Below are 18,535 nucleotides of genomic sequence, written 5' to 3'. Positions count from 1 at the left end.
AAAATCAACCACAGCAGTAATTTACTTACTTTCACAGTAAGGCAGAGCTCCACTCCAGCCAACATCTTCATTCTGGATATCACAGGAAATCTCTTCCTTACCCAGTAATCTGTATCTAGACAGGAAACAATTTTGAAGAAGCAAAATTTAAATTTCTCATTTCTCCAACAAGCACCAAAAAATTGGTTCTTATCAACAATTCTGTTCTATGATTACAGGGACATAACACTGCAAGGTTTTGTTGTAATGAGAACAGAATCCTGCTTATTTTGCTGACAGTCTCAATTTGAAAACAAAACAGAAACAAAAGAGAAAGCACCAAGGAAATGTGGAAGTCTTACCAATTTTAGAAATATCCTCTAATATTAAAGTCCTAAAATTACTAATACTCAAGGAAAAGGAAAAAAAAAACCTCCTTAGTGTTGTTGACTTAATTATTCAATAACGAAGGATGATGAATCTATATCTACTCCCTCTGCCACAGGAGCATTAAAGAAGTCACCAGAGGTAACACTGCAGTTCTGCAGAATCTCACTAAAAAACTTAGGGTTGATGCAAAGAGTAATTAAACCAGGGAATCAAATTAAATTTTGCTGTAATTTCATTTGCTACAGGTAGAATTCAGACTTCAGGTCAGAACTGGAACAGAAAATTTGGGTTTATTTCAAATCTGGTGTAAACATTAAAAAAAATAAAAAAGAATCATTAACTTCACCAAAACACTTACCCTTCATTACAACGAAATGTCAATTTTGAACCAAATGAAAGATCTGTTGCATCAAAATAACCATTTTCCAAGGGTCCTGGGTAACGACATTTTCTTGCTGGGGGAAGAAAAAGAAAAGAAAAAAAATCTACATTTGTGTAGTTACATACAAAGACAAAATCTTTGGCAATTATTGCTCTTACCCACACCAGCATTTTCCAAGCTTCATTTAAAATATGGCAAAACCCTAAGTCCCACTGGCAAACCAACTGAAACTGTTAAATATCAGTGGGAAAAAAGGGGTACAAAAACTTACGTGTACAGAACACCTCTTTGGATGACCACTGCAAGTCAGCACCACACGTCCAGGTCAGTGGCTTCCCTGGGAGCCTCACGTATCCAGGCCGGCAGATGAAGGAGATTTTGGTCCCAGGTGGAAAATCCTGGATATCCTTGGAGCTCTCGCTGAGCTCTGCATTCTGCAGCCGCTCTGGCTTGGGACACGTGCCTGGGAGAGGAGGGAAAAAACAACACAGCACCTTAGAGACGAGAAGAGAAACACACTAAGGTGTAACAGCACAGGAGACAGAATCATTCAAGAGCTCTTAAGGACACATTTAAGCCGTTCCCAATTGTTTAATTTAGGTTTTAACCGCATGCAGTGTCCAGCTCTACACATGTACAGGGCACGTTACTCATTGTTTCAAGTTCTTTAGTCATTCTACCCAGACAGTGCGCTTCCTTCCAGATCCTATTTTCAGTTTTTTGTCTGTTTGCCTTTATTTTGTAGTTAAACACACGACTTCATTCACCATACACCCATTTCGTTTGCTGCATGAAAAATAAACAAGCCAGCCCCACTCAGAGAGCTAATTGTCCTTTCTTAAGGAAAAAGGAAAGCGGGTCTAAGGGACACAAAGCCGAGTTTAAAGTCAGCTCCAAGGCCAGGCTGGACGGAGGTCCAGCGGCAGGTGTCCCTGCCCAGGGCAGGGCGGAACGGGATGCGCTTTGAGGTCCCTCCCCAGCCGAACAATGTCACAATTCTCTCGATTCAAACCCGCCCAAACCCTCGCGGTTCCTCCACCGCCCTAGAGCCATTTCCTTCCTGCGTGCCTCGCCTCCCCGCAGGCCCCCAGGGCACCCCCGGCACCGCGGGGACCGGAGCGGGGAGCAGGGCACGATCCCGACCCCGACCCCAACCCCAACCCCGATACCGATCCCGACCCTAACCCCGACCCCGATTCCGATCTAGTTCCCGACCCCGATCCCCATCCCCATTCCGATCGCTCCTCCCAGCCGCGGCCCCCCGAGGGCTCCGCGCCGCGCCCGCCGCTCCGAGTGCCCCTTCCCCACCGCCACCGCCACCGCCCGCTCGGGGCAGCAAAGAGCGAGCAGCCGCTGTCTCACCTTCAGCCCGGGCTCCGCCGAGCTGCCACAGCACCAGCACGGGCGGCAGCAGCACCGGCAGCACCGAGAGCCGTGCCATGCCCGCAGCGGGGCCGCGGCTGCGGCCGCTCCGCTCCCTCCCGGCGCCGCCGGAGACGCAGCGCGGCCCCGGGTGCGCATGCGCGGCCCGCCCCGCCCGGCCCGCCCTCAGCGCGGCGCCGCCATGGCCGCGCCCGCCCGCCCGCCAGGAGCCCTCAGCGCCGGGGCGGCACCGTGGGGACGGCTCTGGCCGCTGTTCGGCCGGGAATCGCTGGTGTTCCCCGGACCGAGCTCTCCGTGCCGGTGTTACACCCAGGGCTGCTGTTCGGGCGGTTTCCCGGCACAGCTGCTGTGTTGTGATGAGTTAATTGCCACTCTAATGACGCAGTCCCGGCTCTGTTCAACGCATGCTCGGGGAAGGCTCTGGTCGAGCCCAAAGTTTGAGTTTTAGCAGGGTAATAATCGCTCTGCAGCTGAAGAACACATGGGCCTTGAGTATTTTGCCAAATACATACATCAGGATCTTGATTTACTTCATCCCTAAAGACAGTTCATTCGGGGGTGCCCTTGACTAAGGGATGCTCCTGCCTGCTCCTTTTTTGTGGATTAGGATTGAAAATACACAAAGATCTTCATTTTACAGCACCCTCAGCGCATTACAGCCCTGGGTGCGAGGAGATCGAATCTTTCCTGGGCAGCTCAAGGAAAGAGGAAAAAATCAAAGTGTGTTTAGGTGCCCTACTTGGAACACCAACAATGATAAATTAAAAATAACAGCTCAGGATGGACACCTCTGTGCAGGGCTGCTCGCCTTTGGAAGTTAAATCCCGTGTGTGGCAGAGCAGCATTTAAATAGAACAGCCAAAAATTATTAAAAAATCAATGCAGAAAAAATTTAAAGTTCTAGGTAGACATAAAAGAAGACCCAGAATTGTCATCATCAGCTTTTATTAGGTGAAGCATTGGTAGAGGAACACTGCACATAAGCATTACAGGAAGGAAATAAAGGTGGAAATACAGCTGTAATTAAGACATTAATTAAACACATAGTTACTCCCACATTTGTTCAGGTGTGTTTTGGTGGGCACTGGGAGACAGGGAATGGGGGTTATGGCCAGTGCATTATTGATTGTTTCTTCCTACCAAGGTTTGGGGTTTTTCAGTTTTTTGGGGACAAAGGAAATACTCTTCATCAGGAGCAGCTCACAGAATTCCCTCCGAGGCAGCACCTGCACTCTGTCCAGTCTGAGCCTCATTAGATCCTTACAGTAACTGCTGACAGCAGAAGAGCATTGAAGATTTACAGTAAAATGTCCTTTTTTTTTGCCACAGAATCCCAGTCTCCACGTGAGCAGTGCCTTCCTGGCTGCAGGGAACGAGCCGGGTGCCTGGTTAGCAGCAGCAGGGGTGAGATCTCTTTCCAGCCTGGGAAAGGGGTGATATCCTGGTGTTGAAATCAGGGTTTCCTGGCTTTGTACTGGTGTGTAGAGATTCCATTGCCACCCAGAGAGGGAGCAGGGAATTTCTGGGAAATGCTTTGTTTTAAAGAAATCGCCCAAAACAACCCAAAACTTTATTTATGGTTTATATATCCCACTTTGTAGGTGAAGTGCTGTTAACAGTGAAAATTCACTGCTGGCTGCAATAGAGCCACCATAGAAAATAGATTCACTTGTAAGTAAAAACACCATTTTAGCAAGTGTGGAAGCAATAAAAAAACCCCAGGAACCAAGTTCATTGGTTTTTTTTCTGAGTCTACTACTGCTGAGGCAGTTTTTCAGCTTTTTCATAATCTGTACAAATTAAAAGCAGCTTTAAGTCAGAAGCAAGGACTGGTCTCTAAGTCTGACCTGTGCACACCAACCATCCAGCTTGTGGAAAAGGAAAGACAGACTTTGAGGTTGGTGTCAGAAAGAAAAATAGGATGTTTTAAAACCCCAATATGTTTAGAACATCTTCTATTCATCAAATTAAAATATTCTATCAGAAGACGAAAAGGAAAGAGGTTTCTGCTTGAATGACTGTATTAGGAAAATAGTCATTCAAGGAGACAATGCAGTCAGCAATATAAACAAATGACAGTATAGTTATTGCAGCTCTGACTGATACTTTGTGCTGAGGAATATAAATCCATACCTCCTATGGCAGACACGAGCCTTTGTGTTCAGTGTCTGGGTTCAGGGGGGTTCTGTAATTATAGCTTTCATACGTACGATAATAGCTACGTGAAAAAGAAAAAAACAATGAATTGCCTTGTAAGAGAACACTTGGTTTGGTTTTCTTTAAGAAAGAGAGGCTTGAAATAAAATGACATAACCACACCATGAGTTCCAGGTTGTATCATTTGCAGCCTGAGCTGAAGGTACAAAATTACAAGGCCCTAACACACTGTGGCGAATATTTCAAGTGTATCAAGTGCATAAAGCTTGGGACTTGGCACCAAGGGACAGGAACAAAGAGCCAGAGCTGCCTTACCCTTCCTTCTGCTTGGAAATTATTTTCCAGACAACACCTGCTCCGAGGAGCAGCAGAACTGCTGCAGCTGCCACTCCTGAGGGAGAAGAACCCGGGTTATTCTCAGTGTATAAAATATATACACAAAATGCACAACAGGGTGTGTCTGCCAAGTAAGCAGAGGGAGGCTGTGCCACCGAGGCCACTGAGCTGGGGACAAAAATGTGTGTAAGCTGCTTACCTAGGCCTACTGACCGGGGCTTGGGGGACACTGGAGGGAAGGGAGAAAAGGAAAATCAGCAAACTGTTCTAGTACAGCATTTCTCAACTGCCCTTAATACCAATAAACCTTTTAGAATCACAGGATGGTTTGGGCTGAAGGGATCTTAAAGCTCATCCAGTTCCACCCCCCTGCCATGGCAGGGACACCTGCCACTGTCCCAGGCTGCTCCAAACCCCAATGTCCAACCTGGCCTTGGGCACTGCCAGGGATCCAGGGGCAGCCACAGCTTCCCCATGCCAGTGTCTCACTGCTAACACCCACAACACCAGATTTCTTAAAACCACACCTTTGTATACTTCCTTTTTCAAAAAATACAGACCGACATTTGCATGTTTAAAATGCTTTTGCATGCTTCTGTCTGATCTTCGCTTTGTTTACATTCCACTCACTCAGTTTACAGGCTGGCACGGGAGGGTCCCAGCTGAAATCCTCTTGGCACTGGGTGTGCCTGATGCCTTCCAGCACGTAACCATCGTCACATTCAAGAGTGATGTTAGTGCCAGAGCGATAAGTACTTCCTTTAATGGCTTTTTTAACACCTTGGACATCCGGGAATTCACATCTGATCTCTGAAATTGGAAGCAGTAGAAAGGGGACACTTAAAGGGAGCACAAAATATGAGAAACACAGCTGTGAGTTATTTAGGACATTGCTCTTGAATTCCTTCTGAGTGTAGCCAGGAATTAATTCTCACTCCGCATTCTGCGGAACTGGGAAAGTGCCTCAGTCCCAGATGGAATTCCAAACATCAGAGGAAGCACAGGCTCACCTCTGCACTGCGGGAGGGGCTGGCTCCAGGATCCCGACCCCGTGCAGTTGATGAAAGCATTCCCAACCAGTGAGTAACCGGGATCGCAGCTGTAGGATACAGCGGCTCCGGAGGGAAAGGTGGCAGAGGTGTTGCCTTTCAGCCTCCCGTGGGTGATGTTTGGAGGCTGCAGACACGTCACAGCTGGAAAGTCAGGGAGGGACAATCAGCAGGAGCTGAGGGGTGGCCAGGGAGTGGCTGAGGCACCGACCCTCTGCAGCCTCGACTGCTCCCTTTGAATTTCTTCCCCTGCACTCAGCAGCCCGGACCCTGTAACTCCAGCAGGCTTTGGAAAGGCTAAAAACTCGAGCTTGTTCTTATCACACATTCTGTACTCAGATTTAGACCTTCTACAGACCTTCCCCTAAGGCAAGAGTTGTTAAATGTCCTTTGTTCTTCACTCTCTGCGGCCAAAACACACCTTGACAGACGGGAGGGGGATGGCTCCAGGCTCCAGATGCTGTGCAATAAATGGATGCTGTCCCCAGGAGGGAGAAGCCAGGCTCACAGATGTAGTTTACAGATGTTCCCACAGTAAAAACTGCTTTTGCTGGACCACGGAAAGACCCGTGGGTGATATCTGCAGGCTTGGAGCAGTGCAGCACTGAAAACAGAGAGTGGCACTGACCCCAACAGCCCTGCCCAACCCTCTGCAAAGTTCCCTCAAAACAGCAGGACAGGTTGGGAGGAGGAGTTAGTGATTAGTAAATCAAATCTTGCCTCTTCAGGTAAGAGACCTACCTGGCTTTGTTGTGGGGTCAGGGTGGTGATAACGTTCTGACACTCCATCTAAATGCAGCATTAAGAGTATAAAAACATCGTTGAGCAAATAAAATGTACACATTTACCTTCATCATCCTGGTGTTACATTTCCAGGAAAAAATTCACAGCTCTCTGATAGTCAATGTCCTGCAGCTGCCAAATTCCTCATTTCCAGGGAATTAAGAGAATGTGAATTATGGATTGCAACAAGCAGTGTGAGAAAGTGCAGATCATGCCAGTACTTACAGCATTACCCAAGCCCTGGCTCATCTCCTGGGTGTGAAGAGAGGCATAAATGAAAGGAAAAAATTCTGGGTTCTCCTTAAAGTGGTTGGAGCAAACAGGAAAAATAAAACCAACTTTGGCTTCGGTGAGTGGGCAGGAGAGAAATCAGGTGAGAAACCAGGAGGAATGTGCAATGCTAACAAACCTAAGAGCTGATTCTTACCCTGCTCACAGACAGGCACAGCTGGGTGCCACCTCCTGTCACCTTGGCACTGGGAGGAGGGGTGGCCTCGCAGGGTGAAGCCTCTGCGGCACTTGAAGGTGACAGAGTCCCCGTAGGTGTAGCGGGGCTTGGGGACAGCCACCCTCCCATTCTGCACCTGTGGGGCTGGGCACACCACCCCTGAAAGAGAAACTCCTATTTAGGGGTACAAAGCCATGTGAGTGCTGAATGAACACATCCTCAATCCATTCTCAGTGTGCTCAGAGCACTTTCCCAGGCAGGACTTAGAGACTCAGATAAGAATAATTTCAGGAACTGAGGGGAGGGGGTTTAGTTCTTTTAGGTACCTTAAGAGAACCACAGTATTATTACATATATATATAAACATAGATGGTGTGAATATATTCTAATAAATACATGGAATGGGGTAGAAATCTGTCAGTACTGTCATTGTCATGAATACTTTACTATCCCAACATCAAAAAGCAATTCCATCTGAAAAAAAAAAAGACTAATTGCAATGATCAACCCCTGCAAAACATCCTTGTGCTTTGGTTAACAGTTCAGGGTTTGGAAAATTCCATTTCAGTGGTACTCAAAATATCACTCTTCTACAAAACACATTTTTTAACTTGATTTCTTATTTAGTGTTGTGAAACAAAAGGGACAAGTCCCTGCAGGCATCTCACAACTTTCAGTCTGCATTGCTGTGACAGATCAAAGCTTACATCTGGAAGATTTTTAGAAGAAACCAAATATACAAGCATTAAAAAAAACTATCCCAGAGGAGTATTATTCTTTAATAGACTTGTTCATTTAATTCTATTTATTTAAAGGAAATGCTTTTTAATTTTAACTTAATATGGTAATTCTGCCCCCAATATAGTTGTGACCTACTTACTCTGACAGATGGGAGGCAGACCAGTCCAGGCAACATCTCGTCCCAAAATCTCACATCTCCTGTGGGACTGTCCAACCAGTCTGTACCTGGAGGTGCAGAGAGAGAAATATCAGCTCATACCAAGCCCTTCCATTTGGATTTTTCCCTCCCCAGGGGTTTCCCTCTGCAGCCTCCTGATTCCAGCTGATCACCAAGGTCTCTCTGCTGGTTTGACACATGGGAATGAAGGACATCAAGTTGCTTCTTCCCAGATCCAGAAGGAGCAACACTGACCCAAAAACTCTGGGTTAGATTGGTCATGTGATAAATCAGGACCCAACTGATTTCCAAAGGGCTGGAGCCTCTTTGCAGCATGGCCTTGCTCCCACTCTCAGCTCCTGCTCGAGGCCATCTGAGAAGGAAAACTGAAACTGGTTTGCAAATTAATCTGCTGAGCACAGGAGGGAAAAATGAGACAATTCTCCCTTTCTGGAGCAGGCAACACTGGCAGAATTGGAACCAAAATTCCAGTTCAGGTCTGCTGTGGAGAACAGCTGTGCAGAGGAGTGGGCTCTGATCCTTTACCCACCACCAAACTTACCCTTGGTCACACGTGTGGCTCACGGCTGACCCAAAAAGGAGATCAGTCAGAACAACAACTCTGCCATTCCTGGGGGGTTCTGGGTGTCTACATTGCTTCCCTGGGAAAGAACAAGGCTGAGTTTAAGCTCCTCTCTTGAGGCCATGTAACACACTATGAGAAGGTACCTTAAGGCTCTGTCCAAGTTCTGCCACAATAAAGATGTGATTTCGACAAGGCCCAAAGCGGCCCAGACCGTGTGACTAGTAAAGCCATGTATGAATCTTTCCTTCAAAAACCCACAAAATAGACCATTTCCAATAACCAAGACCAAATGGATGGAGCTATTCACTTTTACAGAACTCTAGGGCTTCAGACCACGTGTGGTTTGGGAGGCAAGTCAGAGTTTGGGGCACTCCAGGGCGTCTCGAGTGTCCCGGCCGGCAGCTGTAGCTCACAGTGTCCCCAACAGCAAATTCCAGCTGATTTCTGTATTGCCTGGTTAGCTCAGCAAAGGTGAGGTTTGGAGGTGCACCACAGCCACCTGTCAGGGGAGAAAACATAGGGAGAAATGGGGATGTCAACTACAAAAGTTGTTTTAAAATGCATTTTTGAGTATGTACAGCTTAAAATCGTCATGCAAAATGGGTAAAAAATGGGGAGGGTAAAGGATTCAGGATTTTGGGAAGGGTGAGGATGAATCCTACTGGTAGAAACTCCCAGGCCATGCATAGCTCCAAGCTTAGAGCCACAGTGTACCTGCACACTGAGGGAGAGGGAGGCTCCAGTTGCCAGAGTCGGTGCAGTAGATGGATGCCTGTCCCTGGAGGCTGTAGCCAGGCTCACAGCTGTAGTTCACAACCATCCCAGTGGGAAAAACCTCCAGGTCCTGACTGTCGTGGGTTCCTTTGGCAATACTGGGAGGTGAAGGGCACTGCAGCACTAAAGAGAGAGGACAAAGCAAAACTGAGAAAAGGGCAGGGCCACGACCCTGGGACAGGCTGGGAAGTTGGGGCTGTTCAGCCTGAAGAGAAAGCTCCAGTGAGACCTCAGAGCCTCTTCCAGTGCCTAGAGGGGCTCCAAGAGAGCTGGAGAGGGACTTGGGACAAGGGATGGAGTAACAGGAATGGCTTCCCACTGCCAGTGGGCAGGGTTGGGTGGGATATTGGGAAGGAATTCCTCCCTGTCAGGGTGGGGAGGCCCTGGCACAGGGTGCCCAGAGCAGCTGTGACTGCCCCATCCCTGGAAATGTCCAAGGCCAGGTTGGACAGGGCTTGGAGCAAGCTGGGACAGTGGAAGGTGCTCATGGCAGGGGTTGAGATGAGCTGATTTTAGCTTCTTTAACTCAGTGTCATAGGAGAAGAGTCACTATTTTCAGGAGTGTGCCCAAACCCTCCAAAGTAGGGAGCAGTAAAGGGGAAATTACAAGGCTTCAGCACACAACAATTTAAACCAATTAGAAGCAGGTGCAAAACTTACTTTTGCAAAACTCCTGGGCTTCAGACCACGTTAGATTTTCAAGACATGTGATAGTTGGTGATATCTGTGGCTGTTCCACGTATCCAGGCCGACAAGTGTAGTTCACAGTCATCCCAACAGGAAACTCAGTCTGATTTTCATATTCCTCACTTAACTCAGCAAATAGCAACGGTGTTGGTGTGCCACAACCAGCTGCCAAGAAACGAAATGGGCATGAGAAATATGTCCTTGGCTGTGGAATGCAGCTAAAGAGGAACAGGTGCATTGGTAGGCACTGTTAAACCCCAAGTTATTAATGCATCTTCTGCATAGTCTGACATTTGTCTGCATCAAATAACACTCAGCATGTAAGGACACAGGCACCTAATTTATGTGGTCTTAAAACAAAACAGGATAAAGCAATGCCCAAAAATAGTTTGGTCAGTGTGGTGCCTTCACACAACTCTGGGCTAAAGTACAGAAATCTTTAATTTCAATATTTAGAACACCCAAGCCTGTCTCCTTTTGGGAAACTTGAGCAATGCCACCAGCTTATTCCCAGTGCCACCAAAGTGAGCACAGCTCCTGCTGTGGTTCTCCCTGTGCCATGCAATCCTGCAGGTTGGCAGGTTTGCTTGATGCAGGGTGAGCCTGGCATGGGATGGAGGCTGAGCTTGGCACGGGATGGAGGCTGAGCCTGGCACGGGATGGATGCTGAGCCTGGCACCAGGTGGATGCTGAGCCTGGCATGGGATGGATGCTGAGGCAGCCCCACCTGCACAGCGTGGGTAGGGAAGGCTCCAGTTGCCCCAGGCCGTGCAGAGCACGGAGGGGTCCCCGAGCAGGGAGAAGCCAGGCTGGCAGCTGTAGATCACGGAGGTGCCACTGGTGAAGTTGGTCCCCGGCTCGGCGCTGAGCGTGGCGTGGGCGATGACGGGGGGCGGAGGGCAGGGCCGCGCTGCCAGGGCAGGAGCAGAGAGCAGAGGGTTTTTGGGGGTTTCACCCAGAGGAGGAGCACTGGTACCACAGCAAAGCTCGTCCCACTGGCTCACCTGGCTGGCAGGTGGGCACAGCGGGCACCCAGCGGCTGTCGGGCTGGCACTTGGCCCCACGGCTGCCCCTCAGCACGAAGCCTGGGTGGCACTGGAAGGTGACGTTGTCCCCAGGGTGGTACACAGCCCTCCGGCCCTCAGCCACCTCCCCGTCCTTGATGCTGGGGCTGCTGCAGGTGATCACTGGGAGGGAAGAGCAGCAGAGCTCAGGCTGGGGGCACGGCTGCCAGAGCTGAGGGCCCTGCTGTGGTTTTGGGAGCCTGTGTGGGTGCAGTGCTCTCCCTTTGCACTGGGGCTGGCAGCATTTGCAGCTCACCTTCACACCGGGGGTAAGGGATGCTCCAGACTCCCGATGGCAAACAGGAAACCGAGCTTTTCCCAGCGAGGACATAGCCTGGGTCACAGTGGTACTTCACTGCCATGCCAGGGACAAACTCTGTCACCTCCTTGCTGTCGTGCTGGCCATTTCTGATAATTGGAGGCGAAGGACACGGTGGCACTGCAAGGAGAGGAGAAGATCCCAGCTGGCCAAGAGCTGGTACCACAAACCCCCCTGTAGGATGAGCAGCCTTTTAGCTTTGCTCTTTCCCATTAATTTCTACCCAACAGCAACGAGGGCTGTCACTGAATTTTATTTCCATCCTACCTTCTCTTACCTTCCAGCCTTCATGTTTTCTGAGCTTATTGACATAAAAATGATAGCTTCTCATTATTTAGGCAACTACAGTGGTTAGTTTCCATCTGTGACCTTAACAATTTGCTCTGGTCTTTCTGTGGTTGTGAATGATATCAGGCACCAGCCTGGATTTTGTGGATTCATTTAAAGAGCCCTACATTTAACAAGGGTCTGAATCACAGAAACATTTAGGTTTGGAAAGCCCACTACCCCATGTCCCAAGTGCCACACCCACATGTCTTTTAAATCCCTCCAGGGATGGTGCCAGATGCTGCCCACACTCCCCAGGCAGCCTGTTCAGGGGGTTGGATGGGGATTAGAAGGATGCAGGACATATCCTTGCATGTTTTTCCTTTCCAGCCCCTTTGCCTCCAACCAGAGGTTCAGAAATCCGCTGCCCCTCATTTGCACTTACACTTCTCACAGGTGGGGACAGGAGGGTGCCACTTGCCCCCAAACTGGCACTGGGACTCTTGAGAGCCCTTCAAGGCATAACCAAAGTTGCACTCAAAGATGACAGTGTCCTCCAGGTTGTAGGTGGTCTCTGACCCAGACACTTTTCCATTCTCGATCTCCGGCCTGGTGCAGCCAATTGCTGGAAGGGAAGAGCAAGAGGATGTGAAGAGCAGGGGATGTGAAACCCCTCCTGGCTGTGGAGGGCACTGGGCAGGGACAGCACCTGCTGCTGGGCCTTGCAATCCCTGTCACAGCCATTTCAACATTTCTGACTCTTTTTCCTACACTAAATATCATTATTCAGCTGTTCCTGAGCTTTTGTACTCAGTGGGAACAGAAAAGGAAACCCACAGGGGCACGTGGGGCTCCTCCTGCCCCTGGCACCTCTGCTCTCTGCCTGTCCCTGGGGATTTGCTTGCAGTGATTAAACCAAGAGCCGAGGAGGAGGAGGGAGCCGGAGGAAGCCCCAGGAACACACCTCGGCAGCGGGGCTGGGGCCGGCTCCAGGTTCCCCTGGCGGTGCAGCGGATGGAGGCGTTGCCCTGCAGGGCGTAGCCCTGGGCGCAGGTGTAGAGCACCTTGGAGCCCGGGCTGTGCCTGGCCCCGGGGCTGGCACTGTGCTGCCCGTTGGCAATGCTCGGCGGGGCAGGGCACCTCACCTCTGCCGGGAACAAGGAAACGCAGGTGAGGAATAGGGCAGGGCAAGATAAACACCAAAAACCCCCAACATTCTGAGAGCAAAGGAGATAACACAAGTGCAGTCAGCCAGGACAAGGTCATGCATAACTTTTCCAGGAACTCTGCTTAGCTCTTTTCTCCATCAGAAACCAACATCCTGGTTTTTAGAGCTTCTTCAGAAGTGATACATCAAATTAAGTTGTAAGGAAAACTGAAGCAATAATAGTAGTCCCCCATCAGCACCAAAAAGAAAAAGCTGTTATAGTAAAGCACTAGCAAATAAACGTTTTATGCCTAGAAAAGTGATTAAGAAATTGCAAATCCTCTGAGTTGTTTTGAACACTGACGTTAACTGCTGTGAATAAATAAAATCAATTGTGTGAGCTGTGTCCCCATGGGTGCAGGCCCTGCCACAGCTGTGGCTGTCCCTTGTGCCAGGGACAGCCAGAGCTGGCTGTGGGCACAGCCCGAGCCGTACCTTGGCACCGTGGCACCGTCCCACTCCACGTGCCACGCTCCCCATCCTCAGAGGTGCAGGACAGGGAGGGGTCTCCATCTGGGACCAGCCCCAAGGCGCAGGTGTAGGTGACCACGTCCCCCAGGGAGAAGGTGTCCCTGGAGCCCCCGCTGTGTGTCCCCTGGGGGATGGCCGGAGGGGCAGCGCAGGTGACACCTGTGGGCAGGACAGGGCAGGGTCAGCACTGCCCGGGGCTGCAGGGCACACACAGGAGCTGTCAGGGCTGCCCAGGAGGGGCACTGACAGGGGAAACCACCTCAGCAGTGACACAAGGACCCGATTCTCCAGGAACAAACTTTGCATGGATAAAAGCACACGTGGGAAGGAAAACCTGTCCCCTCCTGAGAGTCACTTCCTTGCTGCCCATGTCCCCTGGGACAATTCTGTCCTTCCTTTCCATAATCATTGGTGACACACAGAGAGACTGGCCAGTGAAAAATACTTACCCACAAACAGGAGTTTAAAATATTAATGTTTCTTTCCAGTTTGGACCAGAATAAATAAAAGACCTTTGAAATCATTTTCAGAAGCATATCCAAAACAAAATGAAAAGAAAAAGGAAATATTTTACACATTCAGTGACTTAAGAAATCTTTTGCAATAAAACCTTTGGCTTGCAAGAAGTTCCACTTTATCTTGTAAACCATCTCCAAGGGCCTGTTGTGGTGGCCTACTTACGCTGGCAGACAGGAGGATCCCCACTCCATGAGACATGTGTGCCAGAGACCTCACAAATTCTCTGGGAGCTTCCCACCAGCTTGTACCTGCACCACACAGAAGGATTCTTTATTTTAACAGTGAAATTTTTTTTTAGACTTGAGATTTCTTTACAACCCTTGCAAGTGGCTGCCAAGAGTTCTGACTTGGGACCTGGGTTGTGTAAAGCTGAAAACCCATTTTACTCTCCCCAGAGCAGGACTCACCCTTTGTCACAAGTGTAATTAATTTTGGACCCGAGGAGGAGATCTGTCAGGACAACAGCTCTGCCATTCTCTGGGTTCCCTGGGCTGGGGCACTCCTTCCCTGGAAGGGAATGCCAGCCTCCATCAGCCCTCAGCTGTGCTCACCTCCCAGCAGGGATGTCACCACAGAGAGCAGGCAGAGACACCCACACAGCTGGGGAAACACGGAGAGCAGCCAAGCCTCACACTTCAGGCTTTCAGCGCTTGCAGGACCTACTTTTACAGAACTCCAGCACTGCAGACCACGTCTGGTTCCTGAGGCAGGTGCTGGCTGCTGACACCCCCAGGATCTGGCTGTAGCCAGGCTGGCACACGAATTCCACCCTGCTCCCCTCGGGAAACACCGTCTGGTTCCTGTAGGGCTCCTTCAGCTCGGCAAAGCCCAGCCTGGCAGGGGCTCTGCAGCCAGCTGCCAGGACAGAGAACAGCCCGGCTGTTAAAGAGCCACAGAGGTGGACTGGGAGAGCTGGGGAAGGTTAAACCCTGTTGGGACACTTGCCCTGCTCGCAGACGGGCACAGGCGGCTCCCAGGTGTTGTTTGGCTGGCACTGGATCTCTCTGTGGCCACGAATGGCATAGCCTGGGTCACACTGGAAGGTCACGGTGTCCCTGTGTGAGTAGGCAGACCTGGCAGCCAGGATCCTCCCGTGCTGGATCTGTGGGACAGGACAGCTCGCCTCTGGAAAGGAAAGAGGTGCAGGGGTTCAGAACAGGCCCTCAGGCAGAGCTGGGCAGTGTGAAGCCACCAAGGGTTGCAATTTTAAGACACAAGGCTGAAAATCATTTTCTTAGAGGAGATGTTGTGCATGCATCCTGCAATATCAAACATTCCAAGGGGAAAGGGGAGCAGGGTGGCACTCCAGCCTCCCCTGCTCTGCTGGCCTCAGCCCTGGAAAATGCTGGGACAAGAATTCCAGCTGGCTGGAGTTCCCAGTCTTTCCCAACCCGGAGCAGCAGTGCTGGGAGGATGGCTGGGGGTCTCTGCAGCCTCAGGCAGCCCAGCCCACCTCCGCAGGCCGGCAGGGGCTCGCTCCAGACGCCGTTGTGGCCGTCGCGGGTGGTGCAGTGGATGGAGGGCTGCCCGTGCAGGGGGAAGCCGCGCTGGCAGCTGTAGGTCACGGCCGTGCCGTAGAGGAACTCGCTCAGCAGCCGGCCCGAGTGCTGCCCGTTGGGGATCTCCGGGGGTGGCTCGCAAGGGATGCCTGCAGAGGAGCAGAACCTCAACTCAACAGCAGCATCGAAGCACCTGGAACCCCTCAGGCTGTGGGGCACAAACACTGGTTCTAAAGATGGGATGAAGTGAGCTCCCAGGTGAGAGCTGGTTGGAACAGGATCCCACCCCCCTGGCAGGTAGAAAGCAGAGCAGTAATCAAAGCTCTCTGTGGAGGAAACACCTGCATCGAGTACTTATTTAGCATCACTTGTATAAAATCCTGGTGCCAATCCAGGCACCGTCTGTATGCCACCTGTGGTTCACACCTACCTGGAGAATCTGGGAAATGCTTTAAAACCTCAGAATCTACCAGCAAATGTTTCTTTCTTTGTATGGAACAGCCCTGATCAGCAGAGAAACCCGCAGGTGGAATTGCTGAGGAGCAGCACAGCAGCTCTTGGGCACTCACCAGTGGCGGACAGAGGGAACAAACCCACGGTCTGGGATTTTGGGATTCGCTGCTGGCCCTGGCTCAGTGCTCTGTCTCTCCTTAGGACTGACCCTTGGTCTCTCTGGGTCTGACAAAACAACCCCTACACTGAACATGTTTTCCCTTCCTCTCCTGCAATGGGCTCCTGGTGTCACTCAGCAGCAGGACGCTCAAGCACTGCTGGAAAAGCTCCAGCTGAGGTGTTGCTTTCCATAATCCCTTCAGCTTTGGGATCTTGTACCTTTTCCCAGACTGCTTTCTTATGCCTTCCAAACCTTCTGGTAATTTTCCTGCCCACAGTGGGGAGAAATTGCCTGTGAAAGCTTTGATTGGAAAGATGTGGCAGTCTCTGCTGGAAAATATTTCCCAGACCTATGCAACCCCCTAGAGACACGAGCTACTTACGCTGACAGAGGGGAGTGTGGCCAGTCCATGCAACGCGTCCCCCAGAGACCTCACAGCGTCTGCTGGGCTGTCCAATTAACCTGTGCCTGGTGGTAAAAGGGTTGGTCATTCACCCCAAGCCACTTCAGTTGGAGTTACTGTTCCTCCCAACCACCTGGGATGTGGGATCAGCCCTGCTGGCAGCAGAGCTGTGGCCATGAAGGGGAAATTCCTTCCTTGCTCTGCCTGACCCATTTCCCAGCATTTATAGGGGATAGATATATACATGTATATACACATATATGGGATACATACACACACACACACACACTATAATGTATAGGCACAATAGGTACAGAACCCTGTACAGGGGCTCCTGTACAATCCATTTACTGGGAGTGAATGAACAGGGGTTAAAAAGGGGGACACTTACCCAGTCCACCTCCAAAGCAGGACTTACCCTTCCTCACAGCTGTAAACCACTGTAGACCCGAGCTGGAGATTTGTCAGGGAAATAATCTTGCCATTCACAGGCTCACCTGGGTGACTGCACTGTTTCCCTGGGGAAAGAAAACACCCTTATATCCTGTCTGTCTACATCACAGTACCAAATATGCAAGTATTCCTCCAGTCCCCTGCCCACATTCCCAGTTCCCCCCAACACGGGTTTCCAGTTTCAAAGGGTTACATGGCTTTACTAGTCACATATTCAGAATAACATCAAGGTTTTGGCAGCATGGACAGAACCTGAGACCTGTTCCTCCTGCAACAACAGACACCAAATCAAGGAGCTATTCACTTTTACAGAACTCTAGGGCTTGTGACCACACTCCTCTCTCAAGGCATGTCAGGGTAGGTGACACTCCTGGCACTTGAGCATATCCAGGGAGGCAAGTGTATTGCACAGTCTTCCCAACAGGAAAATCAATGGCATGTCTATGCTCCTCGTTTAGCTCAGCAAACTGTAACCTTGTGGGAGCACCACAAGCACCTAGTGAGAGAGAAAAGAGATGTGAGAAGCAGGCAGGACAGGCACATGGGGGGCAAGCACACAAAGAGCTCTGTTAGGAGGAAAGGGGTTTGATTTGCCTTGCAAAAATGTTCATTTTGATTAATATAGCCATTAATAAAGACATTTTCCCAAAGGGTAGCAGAGGATTAGGTTCTTATTCCCAGGATAGGTTTGAATTGTCCCCTCAGAGGGTTTAACAACATTTTTAAAACAGGATTAGGGGGCATAAAATAGCAGTTGTGTCAGGTACCTGGAGACCTGCTGAAGGAGTTGTGGTAGGGCAGTGCTCTGTCACACACAGGAGCAGGGGGCTGCCAGCTGCCATCCTCCTGGCAGGACAGGCTGGCACTGCCCTGCAGGCTGTAACCATCGTGGCACTGAAATGTCACCGTTTGCCCGGGTGCAGAGAGAAGCCCGTGGCCACCAACTTGCCTTCCGTTGGCTACGATGGGGTTGATGCAGACAGTCCCTGGACATGAGGGTGTGCCGGAGGAGTCAGAGCAAAAGAAAACACAAAACCACCGGCTGTTAATGTTGGAACCACAAAATCAGCACAATGTCCACACAAACCTCCCCAGCCGCAGGAAGGCTTGGCATTAATTGATTCCATGATATGCTTTACATGGAATTAACCCTCTTGGAGGATGTGTCTGCACTGGTGAGGGTGTCCCCTGTGTCAGAGCCACACTGAGTGTGTCCCCCGAGGGGACAGAGCCCGGACTCACCTTCGCAGCGAGGGCGGGGCTGGCTCCAGTTCCCCGATGCTCGGCAGGTCACAGCGGCGTTTCCAACCAGGTAATAGCCAGCATTGCAGGTGTACCGTACAGACATTCCAGCCGTAAAAAACGCTTCTTCCCGGCCATTGTGATTTCCATTGGCGACCTCCGGAGGCATCGGGCACGGCCGGACTGCGAGAGGGAGATGGGAAATTGAACCCAGCGAGAGAAAGGAGAGCGAGGGGAGGGCAGGCAGGGTGATGGGCACGGAGGGGTTAAATCCCTGCCTGCAGCCCCTGATGCTGAGCCAGCACTCACCCCTATGGCACACGAGCAGCGGCGGGTCCCAGATGCCCCCGGGCTGGCACCGAGCCTCATCGGAGCCCTCGGCTGCATGGCCAGGGTGACAGTCAAAGTGCAGAGTGTCTCCAGCTCTGTAGGTGCTCTGCACGTTGTGGATCTTCCCGTTCTGCACCTCGGGCACCTGACAGCCGATAGCTGTGGGAGCAGTGAGAGCGCCCTTTAACTTCAGTGCATGAGGAGCTGGGTCCTGCACAGGCAGAGCCTCTCCTGCCCTGCCCTCAGTGCCACAACCCCGCCTGCTCTGACCCTACAGCACACCCAGCTCCCCTCCT

The 18,535-nt window shown here is 50.7% G+C and overlaps 1 protein-coding gene across 1 annotated transcript in view; it reads right to left on the bottom strand.

The window, feature by feature from the left end:
* The window catches only part of CR1 (complement C3b/C4b receptor 1 (Knops blood group)), a 30,043-nt gene that overhangs the window by 8,495 nt on the left and 3,013 nt on the right, over nucleotides 1-18,535 (bottom strand). The window contains exons 7-40 of the mRNA XM_050984959.1: nucleotides 18,219-18,398; nucleotides 17,910-18,092; nucleotides 17,435-17,653; nucleotides 16,972-17,163; nucleotides 16,633-16,732; nucleotides 16,194-16,279; nucleotides 15,153-15,347; nucleotides 14,641-14,824; nucleotides 14,363-14,544; nucleotides 14,107-14,206; nucleotides 13,862-13,947; nucleotides 13,145-13,339; nucleotides 12,467-12,649; nucleotides 11,948-12,127; nucleotides 11,173-11,355; nucleotides 10,857-11,039; nucleotides 10,580-10,762; nucleotides 9,826-10,017; nucleotides 9,106-9,288; nucleotides 8,699-8,890; nucleotides 8,368-8,467; nucleotides 7,788-7,873; nucleotides 6,887-7,066; nucleotides 6,418-6,465; nucleotides 6,098-6,280; nucleotides 5,638-5,820; nucleotides 5,258-5,437; nucleotides 4,827-4,856; nucleotides 4,607-4,682; nucleotides 4,288-4,352; nucleotides 2,114-2,494; nucleotides 1,023-1,214; nucleotides 728-824; nucleotides 30-115 (exon numbers count right to left, since the gene is read on the bottom strand). Of these exons, the coding sequence (XP_050840916.1) occupies nucleotides 30-115; nucleotides 728-824; nucleotides 1,023-1,214; nucleotides 2,114-2,494; nucleotides 4,288-4,352; nucleotides 4,607-4,682; nucleotides 4,827-4,856; nucleotides 5,258-5,437; nucleotides 5,638-5,820; nucleotides 6,098-6,280; nucleotides 6,418-6,465; nucleotides 6,887-7,066; nucleotides 7,788-7,873; nucleotides 8,368-8,467; nucleotides 8,699-8,890; nucleotides 9,106-9,288; nucleotides 9,826-10,017; nucleotides 10,580-10,762; nucleotides 10,857-11,039; nucleotides 11,173-11,355; nucleotides 11,948-12,127; nucleotides 12,467-12,649; nucleotides 13,145-13,339; nucleotides 13,862-13,947; nucleotides 14,107-14,206; nucleotides 14,363-14,544; nucleotides 14,641-14,824; nucleotides 15,153-15,347; nucleotides 16,194-16,279; nucleotides 16,633-16,732; nucleotides 16,972-17,163; nucleotides 17,435-17,653; nucleotides 17,910-18,092; nucleotides 18,219-18,398 (5,268 nt within the window). The remainder of the gene's footprint in view (nucleotides 1-29; nucleotides 116-727; nucleotides 825-1,022; nucleotides 1,215-2,113; nucleotides 2,495-4,287; nucleotides 4,353-4,606; nucleotides 4,683-4,826; nucleotides 4,857-5,257; nucleotides 5,438-5,637; nucleotides 5,821-6,097; nucleotides 6,281-6,417; nucleotides 6,466-6,886; nucleotides 7,067-7,787; nucleotides 7,874-8,367; nucleotides 8,468-8,698; nucleotides 8,891-9,105; nucleotides 9,289-9,825; nucleotides 10,018-10,579; nucleotides 10,763-10,856; nucleotides 11,040-11,172; nucleotides 11,356-11,947; nucleotides 12,128-12,466; nucleotides 12,650-13,144; nucleotides 13,340-13,861; nucleotides 13,948-14,106; nucleotides 14,207-14,362; nucleotides 14,545-14,640; nucleotides 14,825-15,152; nucleotides 15,348-16,193; nucleotides 16,280-16,632; nucleotides 16,733-16,971; nucleotides 17,164-17,434; nucleotides 17,654-17,909; nucleotides 18,093-18,218; nucleotides 18,399-18,535) is intronic.

The sequence above is a fragment of the Serinus canaria genome, chromosome 26, assembly GCF_022539315.1.
Source record: "Serinus canaria isolate serCan28SL12 chromosome 26, serCan2020, whole genome shotgun sequence".
In the NCBI taxonomy this organism is placed as follows: Eukaryota; Metazoa; Chordata; class Aves; order Passeriformes; family Fringillidae; genus Serinus; species Serinus canaria.
This window is presented reverse-complemented; position numbering and strand designations above follow the sequence as displayed.